Here is a 21,609-nt window from a genome sequence, read left to right as displayed (position 1 = left end):
AGTCTGTTCCCCACATGGCAGCTGGCAGGATCTCAAAGCGCCTATGTGTTCGCCCTGCTGCTTAAAATTCTCCAGGACCTTTCCTGCCGGCTTAGAGTCGAATCCCAACCCAAGTCCTCGATACAGCCTCTTCTGGTTTCTTCTCTTCTGGTTCTTCTCTTCTCTTGCCCCGCTCCCACCACTCTGTTCTACATCGGCCTCCATGCTATTCTCGAACATACCAGAACCACCCCACCTCAGCACCTTGGTACGTATTTGTTCTCCAGGTGGAGCAGTCCCCCTCTGTTCCCATGGCCAGCTCCTTCTCATCTTCAACCGAAATGCCATCTCTTTAGGGAGGCCCTCCCTCCTTCCCCATTGTTCTCAATCTTATTTTCATGGCATTTGGCACAATTTGGAACTACGCACCCGTTTCTTTGCTTATTTTCTTAATGACTACTCCCACCTCTGCACCCTAAACCCTATGAGGGCAGGGACAGGAGAGTGTGCCCCAGGCTGGGTCTCCAGGATATGACATATAGTGAGTGTCCAGTAAATATCAGTCAAGTGAGCGGATTAAAAAAAAAAAAACGGGATGATGACGCCCACCCCGGCTGCCCCCCTCACTGAGCCCTTGGTCCACGGAATCTGGGGTATAGTGAGGCTTCCCCACCCCATGCTCCTGGCTCACCTGCACCCCTCCAGGGAGGTCACTCTTCTCAAACTGCTTGATGGAAGCCTTTAGCAAGGAGGAGACCTGGTGCAGGTCAGCAAGGAAGGGGTCCAGCTTCTGCATGATGGAAAGCCAGAGTGGGAGTGTCAGCCCGGGCCAGTGAGGCCACCTGCCCACTCCAGGAGGACACAGGGAGGGCATTAGGCGGTGGTTCTCAAACTTCAGCTGCATCAGAATCACCTGGAGGTCTGGAGAAAATCCAGACTGCTGAGCCCCACTCCCGAGTCCCCGGTTTCATTCCTTTTGGGTGGGGCCTGAGAATGTGCACCTAACGAGTTCCCAAGTGATGCCGATGCTGCTGGTCCAGGGACCATACTTTGAGAACCACTGGTGCTGGGAATGAAAGGAGGAGGAGAAAGAAGGCCCCCAAGGGGATACTTTGGGGAAGGGGAAGGAGCAGATGGGGGAGGGCAGAGTTAGGGGGCGTCTTCTGCTGAGTCCCACTTCGGCCCAGCTTCCCCGCCGACTAGCTGTGAGACCTTGGGCCAATCGCCTAACCTCTTTGTGCCTCGGCATCCTCCTCTGTAAAATGGGATCGCAGTCGTCCCTACCTTAGAGGCTAGCGTGAGGATGAAACGTGTGCATTTGTGTGAGGTGCTCAGTGTATCCTATTAGCCAACATCATTATCAGTTTCACATTCTGGGTCTACAGGTTAGATGTCATTTCAAGGGAAGGTTTTAAAGTGAAAATACAGGGGCGCCTGGGTGGCGCAGTCGGTTAAGCGTCCGACTTCAGCCAGGTCACGATCTTGCGGTCCGTGGGTTCGTGCCCCGCGTCGGGCGCTGGGCTGATGGCTCAGAGCCTGGAGCCTGTTTCCGATTCTGTGTCTCCCTCTCTCTCTGCCCCTCCCCCATTCATGCTCTGTCTCTCTCTGTCCCAAAAATAAATAAAAACGTTGAAAAAAAAATTTAAAAAAAAAATAAATAAAAAATAAAGTGAAAATACAGTTCAAAGGCCACTGGATTCACCAGAGGGGAACCGGGGGGGCGCCTGTGGGATGAGTAGGAAAGGAGACCACTCAATATATACCCTTTAGTACCATTTGAAGCTTTCACATACTGCCTGTTCAAAAACAGACACATGATAAGCAGGAGAGCACCGGGGCCAAAAACAAATAAACAAAGCACCACATTAGATTGTTAGTGGAGACGCGTGGCTCTCATTTGGGGGGGGGGGGTGATTTCGATCCCCAGGGGACAACAGGCAATGTCTGGAGATGTTTTTGCTTGTCATCATTTGTGAGGTGCTCCTGTCAGAGTGGGTAGTGGCCAGGGACGGTGCTAAGCACGCTGCAGTGCACAGGATCGCCCCCAACAACAAAGAAGCAGCCAGTCCCAAACGTGACTGGTGCCGAAGGTGAGCAGCCCTGGTCTAGGGAAAGTCCAGGGCAGCACTTATGGGCACTGCTTTCTGTGCGAGTTAAGCCAGGAATCTCGTGTGTTCTTGTGCCAGCCACCCCCGTCCTGTGTGTCCTCGTGTACTAAAGTGGGCATGAAATGCCCCCTCCAGGGTTGTGCGGAGAAGAGCCTGAGATCATAGGGAGAAGGAGTTTCCTTATTCCCTCCCTCTTTCAGGAGGGAACGAGTCTGCCTCCCTCACCAGACCCTGAGCTCTCCGAGCTGTGTGGGTCCACAGAACGAATGTCCGTCAATTTCATTGGCACTTAGCGTAGACACAGCTCTTAGCATGCGCCTGACACTCTTCTAAGCTCTTCGCCCACATGAACTCAATTAAACCTCACAACGGCCCCCTCGAGAGGTACTGCCATGACCCCCCATTTTGTAGTGGAGGAAAAGGGCTCAGAGAAGCTATGTGACTTCCCCAAGTTGAGCTCCTTGTTACTGGACTCTGCACCCTCATCATAAATGTATGTTGGACGACTGCCTCTGGACCTGACGGGGTCACTAGATCCAGGGGGCAGGAGAGTGAAGGAGGAAGAGAAGGAGTTAGGGTGGGCGGTAAAGGCTTTGAGGGTAGGCACCTGGAAGAATTGCACCCACTCGCTGTGGCGGTAGGGGAAGGGGCCTTCCAGGGCTGTGGGCAGCTGCCCGGGGTCCACGTGGTGGCTGAGAGCTCTCAGTGAGGTCACCACCTCTACCTGCAAATGAAAGAAGACAGTCAAGATGACCAGGGGACTCAGCGTGGGCACACCTGTTTGAGAAGGGCCTGCCAGATCCCTGCCCCAACACCACTCCATCTGCCACAGGTAAGGCTGGCCCTGGCGTTAAGAGTTGCTTTTCCGGGCAAGGATCTTCTCTGGAAAGTCTGACAAATCAAAATTCAGAATGAGACCCTGGCTAAGGAATGGTAAGTAAACAGCACTCCTACTGCCCCTTCCCCAGCACGTGCCCGAGGCAGACATCATTAATCAATCACCGCACTGACTCCCTCTAAGCTGGGCTCTTTCCCAACACAGATCTCCAGGAAATCACACAAATGGATGAAAGCTGACCCTGGTCACGTAACTTCTTTGTTGTAATCCTTGCTCTGTTCTCCAGTGACCCACCAAGGTGCCGTCTCCTTCTTGGGGCTGAGAAAGGTCACCAAATCCTGACCGTATCCTCTAAGACATGGAGGAGGGACGAGGTGCCTGCTTCTCCCGGACGGTGAAGTTGGAGGTTTATGCTAGGAACAGCTCCAGATACCTAAGCTTGGGACTGGGCGGATTCTGTTTGTTTGGGCCCATCTGTTATCCTCGGTACTCAAAGTGTGGTCCACGGACCAGCAGCATCAACATCACCTAGGAGCATGTTAGAGATGCAGAATCCCAGGCCCCATCCAGGGCTACTCCATTAGAACCTGCGCTTTGACAAGGTCCCCAAGGGATTCACTGGCACATAAACCCTTAAAAAGCACATCTCTAGGGGCGCTGGGTGGCTCAGTCGGTTAAGCATCCAACTTTGCCTCAGGTCATGATCTCAGAGTCCGTGAATTCTAGCCCTGCATCGGGCTCTGTGCTGACAGCCCGGAGCCTGGAGCCTGTTTCAGATTCTGTGTCTCCCTCTCTCTCTGCCCCTCCCCCGTTCATGCTCTGTCTCAAAAATAAATCAACATTAAATTTTTTTTTTTTTTTAAAGCACATCTCTAGCTCCCAATGCGACTCTGCACCAATGAGGAGGAGGAAGGAGGCCTTGAAAATCCTTTCCTGAAGCAGGGCAGAGGGCAGGGGGCCCACGCTCATGATTGTGGTACACGGCGCTAATTAAAGAAAACTGCAGGGCTCTTTGCTGTAAAGTCCCAAGTCATCTCAGCCTCTGAGCTGGCGATGGTGAGAGAGAAACCAGGGAGAGAAAGGCGGGAAGATCAAGGCCGCAATATGGAAAAGGCGTCTCTGCCTCTAGCTTACTCGGTGGCCTTGGGCCTCAGTTTCCCCATCTGAAAAGGAGGGAGGGGTCGAGGAGCTGAAACTTTAAAAATCAGTTTCATGCCACAGGCACCTCTCGGTCACGTGGTAGAGCCCACCAGGAGCTTCTGGGATTGCCAGAGAGCGAGCCCTAGATGACTGATTTGGCCACACCTGCCACGGAGGCAGGGCTGACAATTGTAACGCCCAGCCTTGTATTTGTTGACCTCCACTAGGTCACTCCAGGCGGGTCCCAGCTGGTGAATTCTGCACCCCGGCTCAGCTCAGCCTCCCCCTCACCTGGACGTCAGGCAATGTTTCCAGCTGGAGGGCAGCCTCCTTCTCTCCCAGGTAGAACACAGCACGGATGGAGGCTGGGGCCAGGGCCTGTCAGAGAGAACCGTTTCAGAGGTGCTCTGTCTAGACCTTCACTGAGCCCCCTGCTAAGACTCAGGCAAACAGCTGGGGCGGGGTGGGGGTGGGGGGGCTCGGCTGGGACGTTTATGTGGTATGTTTGGAAGATGAATGGTTGGAAGTCAATAGAGCACCAGGTCCAAGCCGAGTTGCAAGCTTCCTAGGTGACCAGTCCCCTCTGAGCCTCAGTTTCCCCATCTATAAAGTGAGGAGGGGAAGGAAGAGGAGGGGATCAGACCATAAAGTAAGTGTATGCCAACCTTCCACTTTCTCCGCTGCCTAAGCCAGCAACTTACAAACCTCTTCCTTGCTCCTCTGCTCATGAGGCTCATGGGACCTAAGTCTAAGCCCATCGGGGTGGCCACAGAAATCGGTTGGTGGATGAACCTGAGCTAAGGAGACAGAAAGAAACCTCCTGGGACCTCTGGGAAGCGAATCTCTCACTCCTTCCTACTGGGTGGGCTTCAGTGAAAAACCATGGGAAGTGAGAACCAGACTGCCACCAGGGCGGGAAGCCTGGCTGAGAATAGCGCCCTCCCAGGAGAACTCGGCCAGAAATGGAGACAGGAACCAGGTTCTTGGTGACAATATCTGAGCCCCTGAATCCAGGCATTTCACTTCTGGATTATCAAGTCACATGGACCAGTGAGCTCACTCTGTCTTCAAGACTGGTCTAGGATTTCTGTATCTGCAACGAAGAGTTCCTGCCTGGGGTTTCCGGTCCCAGGTCTGTGCCCCTTGGGGCCCATGAGTGTCAAAAGTCCCCTGGAGCTCCCAAGCTCCTTGCTAGGCTGAGGCTGTCCGCCTCCCACTCACCTGGGTGGCCTGCAGGGCACTGACCAGACCAGGGTGTGGAGGCTGTTTCCTGGAATCAATCATAACCGCCAGCCCCTTGGTTTTATCTTCAGGCCTGTGGGTGGTAAACGGAATCGGCAGTCTTGCTGGATGGATGGGACTTTCTAGGGGGAAGGACCTCGTGGAAGGGGAGGGGGCTGGCTGCCAGAAACCTTGATGTACTGGTGAGCTCTTCATCTCGCAAGACCGACTGCCCATGGCCACCCCACTCCAGGAAGCCCTCCACGATCTTTCTCCAGGCAGAGTCCATTGCTTCTTCTGTGGTGTTCCCACAATACCTCACACAGCCCTCTCTCACACCCTAACAATCATAAGCTATAAGCCACCATCCCAGTTGCGGTGGGTGAGTCGCCCAGCATTTACCCCACCCCCTTCCCATGGGCAGAATTCTGGTTTCGTTCAAGAATCCAATTCCCTCCATAGAGCAGGTCCCCCAGGCGCTGGTTTCTGATTGGTTGAGGCCGAGAGTAGCGAGCCAATTCCTCTGGCCAATGGTTGCTTTACGTAGGGGTCACGTGACATGTTTCTGTCCAATGAGGAGTGAGGAGACGTTTGCCAGGGGACTTCTGGGAAAGAGTTGAAGAGGCTCTTACTAAGAGCTCTAAAGCAGAGACCAAGAGAAATAAATTTCCTTATGAGGAAAGACATTTTGAATTGGAATTTGTTACTTGCAGCCAAAACGCTGTCACTGGTTCACTCTGTACTTTTCAGCGATTACGTTAGGATTTCCCAAACTGGCTCAGTGGTCAGGAGTTGTTAAAAATATCGATTCCTCACCTCCGCCCCTACCCCGAGCCCCCAGACGTCTGGCCCGACACGTACAGGGTGGGGCAGGGCGTCTGTGTGGTTCCAAGTGCCCTTGGCCATCCTGATGATCAGGCAGGTTGGGAAAATAACCCCCAGGGCCTTCCAGCCTTATGTCCAGCCAGTTCATAGATAAAACCAGAGATCGCCAGTGTGGAGGTGGGGTTTCGGCACTGCCATAGTACCTGGTCACCCCGGTAAGTTGTTTCATCTTGCCGAGAGCCAATTTTCCCACGTGTAAATGGGGAGAATGGTAGTTTCGGCCCTGTGGGGCTGCGGTGAGGACCGATGAATTCATGAGCGTAAGGCACTCAGTGACTGCTGTAGAGTAAGAGGAATATAAATGTCTTCCGTTGCTATTCCCCTAGAAGGGAAACTGAGGCACAGAGCAGCAACGTAGCAGACAGTGAGAAGAGGCTCTTGGAGATGAAGCCCCTGTGTTCATGTCCCACACCTCACCTGCCTCTGGCTGTGTTCGTGCTGGGAGAGCGGTCTGTTTCCACCCCTGCCTTGCCACCAGCCTGGAGGCCCCTGGAGGGCAGCGGCTGATGTGAGGAGTCAGAGTCTCTGGCATGTCCCAGCGTGAAGCTGGGCCCAGCACCCCACAGTTTACACTGCTCATCGGAGTCCACTTGGTGTTTCCTTTTGATCGGGTGAGTCTCAGAGGGGGAGGTTACCGCCCCAAGGTCACACGGCAAGTTGGTGGGATTCCAGGGCTCTGTTTACCACACTGGCCACTTCTCAGCACGGAAGAGGGGGTCCCATCTCCCCCCTCAAGCCAGAAAAGCCACACCACTTTGGAGACTCGAGGAAGAAAAATCTCAATGGCCAGCAGGTGGCAGTGATAGCTCCCATGAGATGGAGCACGGGGAGAAGGTTCCAAAGGGTTCCACGAGTCCCTCCACCCCCTACCCCTAGCTGCACAACCTCTAGGTTGGGTTGGGGTCTATCGCCACGGTCCTGAGCAGACACCACTTCTGAGACCCTCCTAGCCGGGGGCTGGGACTCGCGAGGAAAGATGGTGACTTTCCCCAGCCGGTCCAATGTGAAGTCTGAGCGGTGGGGGAGGAGAGGTATTAGCATCAGCCGGGATCGCCCATTACTCACAACTTCTTTCTTTCACTCTCTTACTCATCCACGCATTCACACCCATTCGCCCTCTATTTGTTCAACAGTATTTATGATTATCACCTGCCAGCTCAGTTGTGACCTCTTCGGAGATGCCCTCCTTGATTTCCCAATTGAAATTCGTCACCCACCCTTCCCACTCTACGACCGTGGTTCACCACATGGGTCCCTGGCCAAGCAGCATGAGTAGAATCAGGACATTTGTTAGAAATGCAAATTCTCAGGCCCAAGACCTAGTGGCCCAGAAACTTGGGGTGTGACCCGGTGATGTGTTTTTAACAGCGCTCAGGGTGACTCATGCAATGCTCGGGTTTGCGAGCCACTGATCTACAACATCCCCCCCCCGTTTTCTTCACCACACAGAACCCCCTGAGCGCTTCTTGTCCATGCTGTTTCTTGCACACCATCCACCTCCCCATCAACCTGGGAACCCCCTGACGGCAGGGACTAAGTTTGTCCTGCTTTACCCCACCCCCACCCCCCGTCACCCCAGCATCTGGCTTGGGACTGGCTCTGGGAACAGAAGTTCCTGGGGTCTCTCCCTTCAGTCCCCGGTCCTGGGCTCTGGACCAAGAAATTGACGGGGGACAGAGCACCAGCTGGCCCGACCCCTTACCTGGGGACAGTGCACAGGTAGGAGAGCAGCTTGGTGACTTCTGAGGCCGTGCACCACGGTGCCTCCCAGGCCCCCTCGGTGGTTGACACCAGAAGCAGGCGCCTCCCGGCCCTGTCCCGACCACCTGGAGGAGACAGGACACACGTGAGCAGCGAGAACTTTGGTGGAGCCCTCACTCCAGGAATCTGCTCTGGGGCTTCTGGGTCTCTCCACCTGGGATACCCTTTCTCTCGTCCCCCATGAAGTCTGACCTCTTAGTCAGCCTCTAAGACCCAGCTTGAACGCCACTTCATCAGAAAAGCCGTCCCTGACTGCCCCCCCCCCCCGCATACAGAATTAGCCTCCCCCTCTGTGGACCCTGCACAGGGCACCCTGGGAGGCACAGGTCGCAGAACAGACTGCGGCCACGTGGATGGGTTCAAGTCTCAGCTCTGCACTGACTCACTGTGTGTCCTTGGGCTGGTCCATGTGCCTCTGAGCCTGTTTCCCCATCTGCTAAATGGGGAGAATAAAATGCTGAGCTTGTTAGATGATTTCGAGGACTAAAGGAGACAGCTCCTGAGAAGGACGCTGAGCCGAGGGCTCGGTGACAGCGGTTGTTTTAAGGATCATCATCCTGTCCTCGTCTCTGCCCCCCGCATGGTTGGTATGCAGCCACGGCCGCCAGCTGACTATTTACTGTTGCAGACTTTTACCCACGGCTTGTCCACAGACTATTTCCTGTTCCAGGAATTGGGGCTGTGTGACCCACTCTCCCCACGGGGGTTGAGAGTCCGGGGTCCGGGGAACCAGCACGGCCCGGTCGCACCGGGGCGAGGAAGAAGGACGACGGGAATAAGAGGCTCAGACCCGTGGAAACGGGGCCTGTCTCACACTCAGGGCTCAGAGCCCTGCCCCCCCCCCCCCGAGTCGCCTCACACAGAACTTTCCTGCAATGGTCACCCCCCACTCCACGTGGGCACAACCCTCTACAGTGTGTAAGTGTGTAAGACCCTTTGTGGCTCGTGGAGTCTCAGACACAGACTTAACTACCTTCACAAGTGCTGTCATACGCAGGGGTGCAGACCTCGAACTTTGCACCCCAAACTTTGAGGGGTGCCTCTCAAACTTCCATGTGCCTGAGGACCCCGCTAGATCGCAGATTCTGACTCACCGGGCCCGGGAGTCTGCATCTCTCCGTAGCTCCAAGGAAATGCCGACATAGTTGGTCCCCAGACCACACTTTGAGTAGCAGAGAGCTCAAGTACTCGGAACATTACCCACGGGGACACGGCTAGCTGTTCATGTGTCTGGTTCCCCACGAAGCCCTGCCTGGGGTAGGGCCTGCACACCACCAGGGCTAGCTGAGCACCCAGATGCTGGCTGGGTCCACTCGAGCCATGGGCAGCTGTCCCCTGATGTGCCTTCAGCTGGGAGGCCCTTCTGCCCCCAGATGCCTCCCTCGGCTGACAGCTGGAGCCAGGGAGGCCTTCACTCGCGCCTCGGAGACCTGGCTCGAAGCTGCGCTGTTCACATTGGGTTCGGAGTCTCGGGTGGAAAGTTGGCCTTGCTGGGAGGCCTTGCTGGCGGGGGGCGGGGTACCGAAAGCCACCAAAAGCCTGTTGCAGGGCACCTGGGTGGCTCAGTCAGTTGGGCGTCTGACCCTTGATTTTGGCTCAGGTCATGATCTCACGGTTGTGGGATCGAGCCCTGTATCAGCCTCTACACGGAGCATGGAGTCTGCTTAAGATTCTCTCCCTCCCTCTCCCTCTGCTCCTCGCCGGCTTGAGCTCTCTCTCTCTCTCTCTCAAAAATAAATAAACGTTGGGGCGCCTGGGTGGCGCAGTCGGTTGGGCGTCCGACTTCAGCCAGGTCACGATCTCGCGGTCCGTGAGTTCGAGCCCCGCATCGGGCTCTGGGCTGATGGCTCGGAGCCTGGAGCCTGTTTCCGATTCTGTGTCTCCCTCTCTCTCTCTGCCCCTCCCCCGTTCATGCTCTGTCTCTCTCTGTCCCAAAAATAAATAAAAGCGTTGAAAAAAAAAATTTTTTTTAATAAATAAATAAATAGGGGCGCCTGGGTGGCGCAGTCAGTTAAGCGTCCGACTTCAGCCAGGTCACGATCTCGCGGTCCGTGAGTTCGAGCCCCTCGTCAGGCTCTGGGCTGATGGCTCAGAGCCTGGAGCCTGTTTCCGGTTCTGTGTCTCCCTCTCTCTCTGCCCCTCCCCCGTTCATGCTCTGTCTCTCTCTGTCCCAAAAATAAATAAACGTTGAAAAAAAAAATATTTAAAATAAATAAATAAATAAATAAATAAACGTTAAGAAAAAACTGTTTCACTTTTCTGCAGCATTATTCATTCCCAGTTCAGGGGGAAATGGTACGTGATCTAACTGGCAAGCAATTTAGAGCATTTTTTTCTGATACTGAAACACATACGAATGTATTCTTAAGTAGCATACAAAATGGACAGAAATTTTAAAGACGGAAAAGATTTCAAAGATATGTGCAGAGCAACTGAGAGCTGGGGGTGAGGTCTCAACCCCTGGGACCCTGTTCACTTTCTTCTGCATCCGGGGTTTCTCTGCAACAACTCTGAGAAGCCCTCTCCAAAGGCCTGGGCCTGCGGTCAGCAGAGTTATGGCTCCAGAGATGCCCACGTCCTAATCCCACAGCCTGTGAGTAACGCCAGCTTACCGGACAAAGAGACTCTGCAGATATGATTAAAGCAGGACCTCCAGTTGGAAGATTAGCCTGGGTCACGCACTCTAGTCACATACTCTAATCTAACCATGGGATCCTTAAAAGCCGAACGCCTTCCCTGGCTTCAGGCGGTCAGAGAAAGGTAGGAAGACAGATGGGTAATGTACCAGCACATCTTATACTGGTGTGACTGGTCCGAGAGAGAAGAGGAAGGTGAACACGTAAGGAAGAGAGGAGAATCTTGCTGGAGGGATGTCTCTAAGTAGGTGAGCAGCAGCGGAGCACGGGCGAGGGCTCACGCTGGCTGTGCAGAGGCCAGAAGGTAGCTACGTGCGGCAGCAGGAGTTTGTAGCCTCCTTTGGGTTGCTTCTCCTTGCTCATTGAGAGACAGAGGAAGGTTCTGGGCTGAGAGGAAAGCTGAGGGAGGCAGTGGGGAAGGTCAGAGAAGTGGAGTGCAAAGTCATCGATGAGGCCGGTGGGGGAATGCACTCAGGACTCGGGAGGTGAGGGGATCCACAGCACCACAGGGCCCCATGGCCGGTCAGCGGTCACTAGTCTGACGGGCCACCGGTCAGCGCCATTGTGTGAATCCCGGGCTTTGTCCAGCTATGAGGGTGCGGGTCGGGGACAGGCAGGGAGCTGGACTTAATGGAGGGCCAGGATGTATCCAGGGAAGCTGGCAGGTGGCAGGGAGAGGCTAGGGGCCTGTGAGCGAAAGGGAGAGATTGTCATGAGCCTGGGATCTACGCTGGGAAGGAGTGAGCACAGGGTGGAGGTGAGAAGGGACAATGAGAAGGCGGTCGGACCGACAGGTTGAGGGCCTGGGGGACCAAAAGAGGGTTAAAATTGGGCCCGTGGGGGAGCAGGGAAGAGGGGCAGTATGGTGTAATTACGGAGGTGGCTGTGGCAGGAGTCCCTGGGAGAGCGAGGACAAGATCACCGAAGACGAGGAGGTCAAGGGAGGAACTGGAAGGAGCATCTACATGGAGAATATTCATTCCCTCAGCATATGCCTTTTGAGCACCTACTATGTACCAGACCCTGCTCCAGGCACTTGGGACCCATCAGTGTATGTTGCAAGTCCCAAAATTACAACAAGAGTCGTTGTGGAAAGAGTGATGGTGAGCCAGGTCGTGTCTGCTGCTTCTCCTTTTACACAAGGAGGAGACTGAGGCTCAGGGAAGGCAAGTGACTCCTCCAAGGTCACACAGGAAGCTGACAGATCCGAAATTAGAATGGTCTCCCACCTCTCAGAGCAGGGCCCTTCGACGGATACAATCTGAGCGCTTGGAATGTGACAGCCCTAAAAGGACTGTGAGATCCCTTGTGTGCAATTAATATGGGGAAAAAACAGCATGAGCTTCAACAAAGATGACCAGGAAGAAGACAGACAGTGCTCCCCTAGGAGCTTCGAAAAGACACAGCACTGTCCCGGATCCTGCGGAGATGCCGAAGTCTATAAGGTAAAATAGAATTTCAAGACAGTAGGTCCCGAAGACCACTGTGGTCTCTCTTAACCCCAGACATTTGCACATCCTGCTCCTTTTGTCTGGAACACTGTTCCCACCCCTTCACCTGGATAACACCTACTCATACCACAGGACCGAGCTCTATATTGCTTCCTCCTTCCTCCCTGACCTCTCCTCCACCCCAAGCCTGGGCCACGGTGCGCATCTGTCCTCCCACAGAGCCCTGTACTGCCCCACAGCTGCGATATGTTTACACGGGGTTGTAATAACCTGCTGTAAAAACCTGTCGAATTTTCTCTACCACTAGAATATAGCCTTCTTGAGAGCAGAGCCCACATCAGACTCGTTCCCTGCTGAGTCCTCAGTGCTAAGCCCAGAGCCTAGCTGTACACGGCAGGTACTAAAAAAATATTTATTGCAAAGATGCATAAATATTAAACAGGAGTGATAACACCGTCTGTATTGGATGCTGGTAACACCCCACTCCGATCCCTTTGCCAGACCAGACTACCCATCCCCCAGAGGCGGTTGGCCGTTGGCTGTACTGGCTCACGGATGTTCCCTTCTCTGGAGAATTGCCCCCAACTGAACTGGATCATGGGCTCAGGCATCATTCGTGCATCCTGGATCATGCACCCCCATCCCAGGATCAGCCTGGGGTGGTGACCAACAGACCCAAGCCTACAAAAGCCCAGCCCCCTACACCTTAAAATGGAACCGGCTCTGTGGTATGAATTGATGCTCCTCACGGGGTCAGGCCACATCCTTGCTTAGCTCCCCCCACCCCCTGCCCTGTCCTGCTTCGCTCACTTCCCTTCTCCTGAGAGCAACCTTCAACAAATCGCTTTCCCAAGGAGCTCTGTCTCAGGCCCTGCTTCCACGGAACTGACCTAAGACACCTGGCTGCCTCACTGAAAGTAGGATGGCTGGCTGGCTGGCTGGATGGACGGGTATCTAGAAATTGCTTCATAGAATCCAACTCCTTCGCTGGAAAAATGAAGAACCTGAGTCTCAGAGAGGCTTGGCCCAGAACACAAGCCTCTAGGACTTTCCCTGACTCCTCCACACCCACCAGCACCAGGATGCTCAGAGGCCGCCCTAACACCCCCCCCACCCCCCCCACCAGCACCCTCCCCTTCACCTCCAGCTGCCCTGCGACCCCCGAGACCTGGCAGGCATGCCATCCTCGACTGGAGGATCTCCACACTCAGAGCCCCAATCCTAGGCTCAGGCCCTGGGGGCTCCTCATCCAGAGGGGGGTCTCTTTCTGGAGGGACTTCTGGGAAGCTGGCCTTTTCCCCAGTCCGTGGGCCTGAGTCAGCAGCCGGGCCAGATGTTTCGGTCTGAGTCTTTCCAGCTGGGGATGAACGACAACAAAGAAAAGGGTATTAATCCTCTGGGTTTTCCCAAAGGAAATGTCTTCTCTTTCACCTTCTGACTGATGATGAAGCTTCCGGCTGTTGATCTCCTACTGGGTGGCCGGCGTTTTGCTAAGCTCCTTACCTCTGGTGTGTCTTTGGTTTTTTTTGTTTTTTTTAATTTTTTTTAACTTTTTTTTAATTTATTTTTGAGACAGGGAGAGACAGAGCATGAACAGGGGAGGGTCAGAGAGAGGGAGACACAGAATCCGAAACAGGCTCCAGGCTCTGAGCTGTCAGCACAGAGCCCCACACGGGGCTCGAACTCACGGACCGCAAGATCATGACCTGAGCCGAAGTCAGCCGCTTAACCGACTGAGCCACCCAGGCGCCCCTCTGGCGTGTCTTTGAACCTCAAAACGACTCTGGGAGGCAGGTGAGGCCCCCACTGCACAGAGAAGGAGCCCTTGATCAAGGTCACCCGGACCCAGCTGGGCGTGGACTCAGGCCCACTCAACCCAAGCCAGTTCCAGACCCATGAGACCTCAAGCCTCTCGACATGCCACCTGTGCACCAAATCCCCGAGACTGAGCCAGTTCGGAGGGGCTCCGTCCCTGGCGACCCGCGCCACCTTGTCGCCTGGTCACATCCAGAGAACAGCACCCCCGTCCGGCTGAGCGAGCGGACACCTTACCTTTCCCCACGCTCTTGGCTCGGTTGGTCGTGGGAGACGAGGGCGAATGCAAGACTTTCCAGGGCCTGTCGGGCTGGGGGGAGGCTTTCTCTGGGGGCCCAGGGGCTTGCCTCTGTCCTTTCAAGAGGGAGAATCTGAGCCCAGAAGTAGGGGATGTAGAAGAGGAGGTATTCTGACTGGGGCCAGTCTCAGGCTTGGGAAGTCTCCCGTGCCCCTGTTTGGCCCTCTCTTCCAACTTGGTTTCAGGGGCTGGACCAGCAGGAGGGGAAGCCGAGCACAGGTGCAGGGAGGACGGTCGTTCTGGTGCAAGCCTGAGTTGCGCCATGTTTTCTGGGCTTCCCAGAGGTTCCTGCATCTTGGAGGAACCACCTGCCTCAAGGCCAGAGGCACAGGGCGGTGGCTCCTCAAGGACGCGGAGGTAGGGCTCCTGGGGCTGGGGTTCTGAGTCCTGGGTGGATGCGTTAACTTTATAGTTGACCTTTCTCCTCGAGCCCAACCTGTGGGGCTCCTCTCCTGAGCTTGCTGGCTTCTCCCAAGCCCATTCTTCCAAGGAAGGTCCCCCCCTGGCCCCTGAGAGGGGCGGCATCCTTTGAGAGAGCAGGATTTCCTTAGTTCTGGATGGTTCCTCCAGCGCCCCCAAAGGACACCCACTGGATGTCTCCACTTCCCTACTGGGAGGCCCTCCTCTGCTCTCCAGGAGGGCCACATAGTCTCCTTCTAAGTCCTGGCTGGCCACATCGCCCATCCTAAAGGCCACCTCCCCCGGCCTGGCTTGTTCCACCTTGATGAGTCCTGGGTACTTGTTCCCATATGTCCTGCCCTTACCCTTGGCCAAGCTCCGGGCAAGCAGCCCCTGGCTGCCGGAGGGCCTGGGCTGATGAGGCTCTGGAGGGCTGCTCAAATCGAGGGCCTCTAACTCGAGGGACCCCCAGGCCCGGGAGAGGACGTTCACTGCTTGGGGTCTGTCATCCACAAACTCTGGGCTGGCTATCTTGGTCCAGGGCACAGGGGCAATCCCATCTTCGGAAGCTACCAGGCAGTTGTGCAGAGGGCTTCCCTCAAAGTCACCGTTGATGGCCTCCAGCCACGTTTGGGTGAAGAGCGTAGGGTAGGATGACGCGGGAACAGGCTTTGCGTCCACTGTGCGGAGGTCCAAGGAGAGGCACTTGACCATGATGCAGACGGACTGCTCCTCCTGGGGCTCCACTTGGAGGTAGAAGTCTCCCTGGCGCAGTAAGAGGGGGTTGAGGGGGGCCAGGTGCACCACGACCTCATCTCGCAGGCACAGTGGCCAGCCCTCATGCAGGAAGAGGCAGTGTGAGTACGGGGCCTGCGCACAGAAGGGCGATGTCAGAGAGCCCCGCCCTGAAAGACCTTGCCCTTGCCCTCGGGTCTGCTCCCTTCCCTCTCCCAGATGGACTCGAGCAGGTCGGGCAAGAGAGGTGCCTGGCCTCTAAGAGGCGCAGCACCTAAGGACAGCACGTCTCTTGCAAGTCACACAAACCTGAGAGTGGGTGCCTTCTCTTGCCTCGCCCTAGTCCCGGCCGTGACCTTGAAAACGCTTGCTAGCCCACTAGCCCAAGGGAGAAAAAGCTCTGCGTGGCAGGCACCAATTAGCAGGTGCCCTTCCCATGAAGACCGTTCTGCTCGGGTCACAGTCCCTTCTCCCCACCTATTTGAAACCTCTCTCAACCTCGCTCAAGTCTGAGCCCTCCATTTTGGAGCCAGTAGACGTGTGTTCCAAGGTCTGAATCACTACTTTGTACAGATGATATAACTGCTTCCAGCCTCAATTTTCCTATCTGCAAATAGGAATAACAATATGTATCATATGATTGGGTTGGCAGGAGGATTAAGTGAGATTATACGTGTGTGTGTGTGCGCGCGCGTGTGTGTGAAAACAAAAATCCACAACCCTATGCCTGGCATACACTACTTAAGTGGATGTTCAACATTCATTTCCTCTCCTCTCGACATTTGCCCTTTGAAAGATTGTGGGAATTTTCAATTAAAAAATAAAACAGCCTGGGGGCGCCTGGGTGGCTCAGTCGGTTAAGCGTCCGACTTCAGCTCAGGTCATGATCTCATGGTTGATGAGTTCGAGCCCCGCGTCAGGCTCCGTGCTGACAGCTCAGAGCCTGGAGCCTGCTTCGGATTCTGTGTCTCCCTCTCTCTCTGCCCCTCCCCTGCTATGTTCTGTCTCTTTCTGTCTTAAAAATAAATAAAAACATTAAAAAATTTAAAAAAATAATAAAACAGTCTAAGGGCACCTGGGTGGCTCAGTCGGTGAAGCGTCCAACACTCGATTTTGGCTCAGGTCATGATCTCATGGGTTGGTGGGTTCAAGTCCCATGTCGGGCTCTGTGCTGACAGCTCAGAGCCTGGAGCCTGCCTCGGATTCTGTGTCTCCCTCCTTCTCTGCCCCTCCCCCCCCCTTGGTCTCTCCCTCTCTCTCAAAAGTAAATAAAAACATTTTTAGAAAATAAAATAAATAAAATAAAATAAAACAGTCCAGGGGCGCCCCGGGTGGCTCAGTCAGTGAAGCGTCCAACTCTTGATTTTGGCTCAGGTTATGATCTCACAGTTCGTGAGATTGAGCCCCGTGTCAGGCTCTGTGTTGACAGCCCGGAGCTTGCTTGGGATTCTGTCTCTCCCTCGCCCTCTGCCCCTCCCCCACTCAAACAAAACTTGAAAAAAATAAAATAAAATGGCCACTTACTGCATTTATACCATTCTATAATTTTTTTAATGTTCTTTTTGAGAAAGAGAGACAGAGAGAGAGAGAGCGTGCAAGTAGGGGAGGGGCAGAGAGAGAGGGGGACAGAGAATCCAAAGTGGGCTTTGCAATGACAGCAGAGAGCCAGATGCTGGGCTCAAACCCACGAACTGTGAGATCGTGACCTGAGCCAAAGTCAGACGCTTAACTGGCTGAGCCACCCAGGCGCTCCAGGCACCACCAGCATTCTCTAATTTTTAGGTAAAGAGATTACAGAGAGGTCAAAACAATACTAAGAGAAAGATCAGGAAATCTGACCCTGCCACTAACTTGCTGGATGACCGTGAAAAAAATCATTCCATTATTCTGGGCCTGAATGTGTATTGCTTCCTGGCTTATGATCGACTTACTTCCTTGTTTATGTCCCTTTCCTGGGCAACAACGTGGCAGGTGAGGCAAAACTGAAAAAAAGCTTTGTTTACACAGAAGGTGCCAGCAATTCACTGTAGAGACACAGCAGGGCATCCAGGAGCCCTTCTGAACACAACGATCCCTCTTGGTGGGACCGCTCCACTGGGTGGTGTGGGACCCGCGTCCAGCAGTGACCCCACGTGGCAACAACAGCCCCGCCAGACTGACAACAGGTCTCTCGCTACCTGGCTTTTGGAAAAGGGTCGGATTCCTGTGGATTGAGTAGAACCCGGATAATCTTGTGTAATCTGGATGTGTCGGGGCGGGGAGACCTCCACACGATGACGCTGATGTTCCCACTAATGAAGCAGGTGCTTCCTGGGACTATGAACTGGGGAAAATATCAAGAACCGACCGTATCTGTACCCCAAGTTGATACGCCGGTTCACGTCAGTGACCCTGTTAAGTTCAGCTGCCTCGGGGAAACTTCACATCCATCAACCCCATGAGTCTGTGAGTTCCTCCACCACTTTCGTTTAGTGCTCTGTTGTTGACAACATGCTGTCCCTCACCGTCCCATTGAACGAGGCCGGACAACCTGGCCGTAGTTTGCAAACGGCAACGTCGCAGTAACTCAGTGGGGCAGGGAATTGAGGCATCACTGTCCTCACTTTAGAGACGAGGAAACTGAGGCTCAGGGGGCGTGAGGCTCGGACACCTGTGTCTGTCCCTAACCCCCAGGGGACTTCATCTGAGGGTGCTGGCTGCCTCTGGGTGCTGGCGGTTACAAGGACAGACTGAAGCTGGCGCATTACTTCCAAGGGAGAGAGGCGAGAGTGTGATAGTAAACGGCCAACAGCTACTAAGCACTCACTGCACGCCAGGCTCTGTGCTAAGCTGCACGCATCATCTCTGTGAGGTAGGGACTGTGTTATTAACATTCCCACTTTCCCATCAAGGAAAGTGAAGCTCAGACAGGCGACACGGACCCCCTCCCCCCCAGCTCCACAGTGACGGAGGCTGGATTTGAACCTGGGGCACCTGACTCCTGAAACCAAACTATTGATCCCACCCCTGGCTCCGAGGTGATAGGGAGTCACCTATAATTATAATTAAAGTCACCTGTCGTTAAAAATAGAGAAAGTAAAACGTTGTGACCCTTGTTCCCGGGAGAAACAGGGAAGGAGATGGTGAAAATGCAGTTTTAATGACCAGAAAAGGGAAGCGGGAGTTTCTAAAGCTTGCCACGGGGAAGGGGTCAGGAGGGGAAGGACGTACGTGAAATAGTGTCGGGGTGGATATGTGGGAGTCGGCAGCATAAGCTCGGTGTGAGTCTTCCCTCTGCAGTAACCATGACTGTACGTCACTGTTTCTCTGTGCCAGGAACCATCCTGAGCACGTGAGATGAATGGCCTCCGTCTCCTTCCAGGTCCAACATCTCTAGTTCTGGCTCCAAAACCCGAGCTTTTAGCTACTGCCACATTCCGTTTCTTTCTACCACTGCAATGATGCACACAGCCTCTGCTCTTACTTTTTGTGCCTGAGGTATCGTGTCCCTGACGCACATCAGCCAGCAGGACCTTTTGGGACCCTCTGGGACCCTCTTAGCGATTCCTGAGGCAGGAACCGCAGGGGACCGAGCAATCCCATGAAGGGTGTGCATAAGTTCCTGGGTGTGGTCTCCAACAGCCTGTCCCCACCCTTACAACAGTCACCACGTCTGGCCATAGATGTAGGGGTATGATTCAAGCCCGGCCAATCCTGCTATCCCGTTTCTCTGGCTGCAGTGATTGGCCCAGGGATGGACATAGAACCCAAGCCTGGCCAATCAGGATCCTTCCTTGCAACTTTTCTATCTGCTGTTGTTGGGGAAAAGTTCTCTCTCCTCCCCAGGACAAGATTTGAACCCAGGGCTGCCCTGGGCTCCAGGCGTGTGGAGACAGCCTATAAGAATGATGTTGGCAAGGGCCGCCTGGGTGACTCAGTCAGTTAAGCGTCCGACTTCGGCTCAGGTCGTGATCTCGCAGTTCGTGGGTTCGAGCCCCACGTCGGACTCTGTGCTGACAGCTCGGAGCCTGGAGCCTGTTTCGGATTCTGTGTCTCCCCCTCTCTCTGCCCCTCCCCTGCTTGTATGCTGTCTCTCTCTCTTCCTCTAAAAAATAAATAAAATAATAAACATTAAAAAAAAAAAAGGGGGCGCCTGGGTGGCTCAGTCGGTTAAGCGTCCGACTTCGGCTCAGGTCACGATCTCGCGGTCCGTGAGTTCGAGCCCCGTGTCGGGCTCTGGGCTGATGGCTCAGAGCCTGGAGCCTGCTTCTGATTCTGTGTCTCCCTCTCTCTCTGCCCCTCCCCCGTTCATGCTCTGTCTCTCTCTGTCTCAAAAATAAATAAATAAACATTAAAAAAAATTAAAAAAAAAAAAAAAGAATGATGTTGGCAAGCAAGGAGAAGCAGAGACAAGAGACAGAAACCCCTTAAGACATTTGATTGGTGCATCAACTCGGGGCTGAGACCGATTACCTTGTCCCGGTCTGAGTAAAGAACGGGTTATTTGCAGCCAATGAGCCCTACCTAAAACACTTTTCTTTCCACTTTGCCTTAGAGAGGCCTCCCTGAGATCTGGGTTCAAAGGGGTCTGCTGGGAACAAAGTGAGTCCTGAGGCCTCAAGGGCTCCAGGAAAGATCTGGAACATTCTCTATTTCCACTGAAGCTGACCCGCTTCGGCCAAGGCAGCCTGGTGTTGCCCACAATGCCAGCCCCAGGGCAGGCTCCGAGGGGCCATCACGCAGGGATGTCTTTTATCCAGGACTTCCTCCTGGATAAAAGCATAGGCGTGATTGGCTCCTAGCTGCCAGAGAGCAGAGGGTCAAATGAACCTCCCGTTCCACTGGGGGGCTGAAGTCTCCCTTGGGCGAGCAGTGATACCCGGAGAACCATCCCGTGTCCTCAGTTCTTGCTCTGAGACAAGACACGCACCGGCCCGCTTCCTTCTCTGCTCAGCGCCAGCCCCGCGGTTCTGGGAGAGCTTGTCCCCCGGCCCCACTGCCCCTTCCAACTTACACAGGCTGCTTCACGCACTTGCTCACACAGGCGCTTGGCAGGAATGAGGAAATCCAGGAGGAAGCTCAGCCCATCCCCCTGGAAGTCAGAATCCAGGAGACGGAATACCTGCCCCAGGATGGTGGGCGCTGTGGCCTCAAAAGGGGGATAGAGGCCTGCCAGGGCGTGCTGAATGGCTGTGTCCAGGGACGGGGGGTCCTGTAGGGGATAGGAGGAGAGTGTGAAAAGTGACAGTAGCAGCAATAACATGACCGAGGCCTCTGACCTCCCCTGCACCCCTCAATCATGCCCTCCAGCCACACTGGCCTTCTTTCCTGTTCCTCAAACACAGCAGGCACCGTTCCACCTCAGGGCCTTTGCACCGGCTGCTCCCCCCTGCCTAGAATACTCTTCCTCGAGACATCCTCACTCCCTCACCTCCTGCAGGTCTTTGCTCAAATGTCACCCACAGGCTCAAGGCAGAGTGGAGGAAGAGTAAGGGGGGATTCAGGTCAGGGCCCGAAGGAAAGGGGAGCTCAGCGTCCGTAAGTCCCACCACCTGACAGACCTGCAGACCTTGTCTGAAGCCGAGCGGCCAGTGAAGCCCAACCTGCAGTCGACACGCAGGTGCGTCAGCATGCGGGTGCGTGAGTGATAATAAATAATTGTTGCTTTTTACCACTGAGTGTCGGGGTGGTTTGTTACACAGCGGCAACTGATGAATGGAAGTTACTGTAGCTGCCTCGTGAGTTCCTATATCCAGACTCACATAACCAGGTGCCTCCTGGATGCCTCCCCTAGATGTCCATCGGGCACAGATCATCAACACGTCAAACCCAACTCAATACCTCCCTATACCTACCCTTCCCCCATGTCCCTACCTCAGTGATGGCCCCACGGTCCACTCAGACTCCCAGAACTCTGCTCATCATCCCGCCCCTCCTCTTGCCTCCTCTATTCACACACAATCCTCAGCCATGTCCTATAACTGTCTCACCTCCAGAGTTCACCAACTTGCCCACTCAACCCTGTTGCCCTGTGCCCGCCCTGACTCAGGCCTCTGGCTCTCCCACTCAATCCCCTCCTCATTGCCGTCCAATCTCTAGGCTGCCTCACTTCCAACCATGCTAGACCAGGACCCCACAGTGACTTCCTCAAATGCAAAGCTGATCACGGATGTATCATGCTCAAAACCCTCAAAGGCTCCCTCCCCATGGCCTTTAGGAAAGCACTGGCCTCCAGGCATTCAGGTCCCCTGTGATCTTGGCATCCCATACTCAGCCTCCCCACCCCCTCCCCGGCCAGCCTCTCTGCCTCTCTCATGCTTCAGCCACAGTGCATTCTCTCACTCACCTCTGGGCCTTTGCACAT

At 54.6% G+C, this 21,609-nt stretch overlaps 1 protein-coding gene across 2 annotated transcripts in view; it reads right to left on the bottom strand.

Moving 5' to 3' along the window:
- The window catches only part of KIAA1755 (KIAA1755 ortholog), a 43,104-nt gene that overhangs the window by 11,256 nt on the left and 10,239 nt on the right, over nt 1-21,609 (bottom strand). For both annotated transcript variants that reach the window (XR_005782019.1, XM_040447081.1), the window contains exons 2-9: nt 20,260-20,457; nt 14,072-15,401; nt 13,188-13,376; nt 7,874-7,997; nt 5,287-5,380; nt 4,357-4,443; nt 2,695-2,811; nt 671-769 (exon numbers count right to left, since the gene is read on the bottom strand). Coding sequence is in view for 1 of the 2 variants with exons in the window: in XM_040447081.1 (XP_040303015.1) it covers nt 671-769; nt 2,695-2,811; nt 4,357-4,443; nt 5,287-5,380; nt 7,874-7,997; nt 13,188-13,376; nt 14,072-15,401; nt 20,260-20,457 (2,238 nt within the window). In the remaining variant the exon portion in view is untranslated. The remainder of the gene's footprint in view (nt 1-670; nt 770-2,694; nt 2,812-4,356; nt 4,444-5,286; nt 5,381-7,873; nt 7,998-13,187; nt 13,377-14,071; nt 15,402-20,259; nt 20,458-21,609) is intronic.

Source organism: Herpailurus yagouaroundi, unplaced genomic scaffold (genome assembly GCF_014898765.1).
Source record: "Herpailurus yagouaroundi ecotype Mexico unplaced genomic scaffold, PumYag 196, whole genome shotgun sequence".
NCBI lineage: Eukaryota > Metazoa > Chordata > Mammalia > Carnivora > Felidae > Herpailurus > Herpailurus yagouaroundi.
This window is presented reverse-complemented; position numbering and strand designations above follow the sequence as displayed.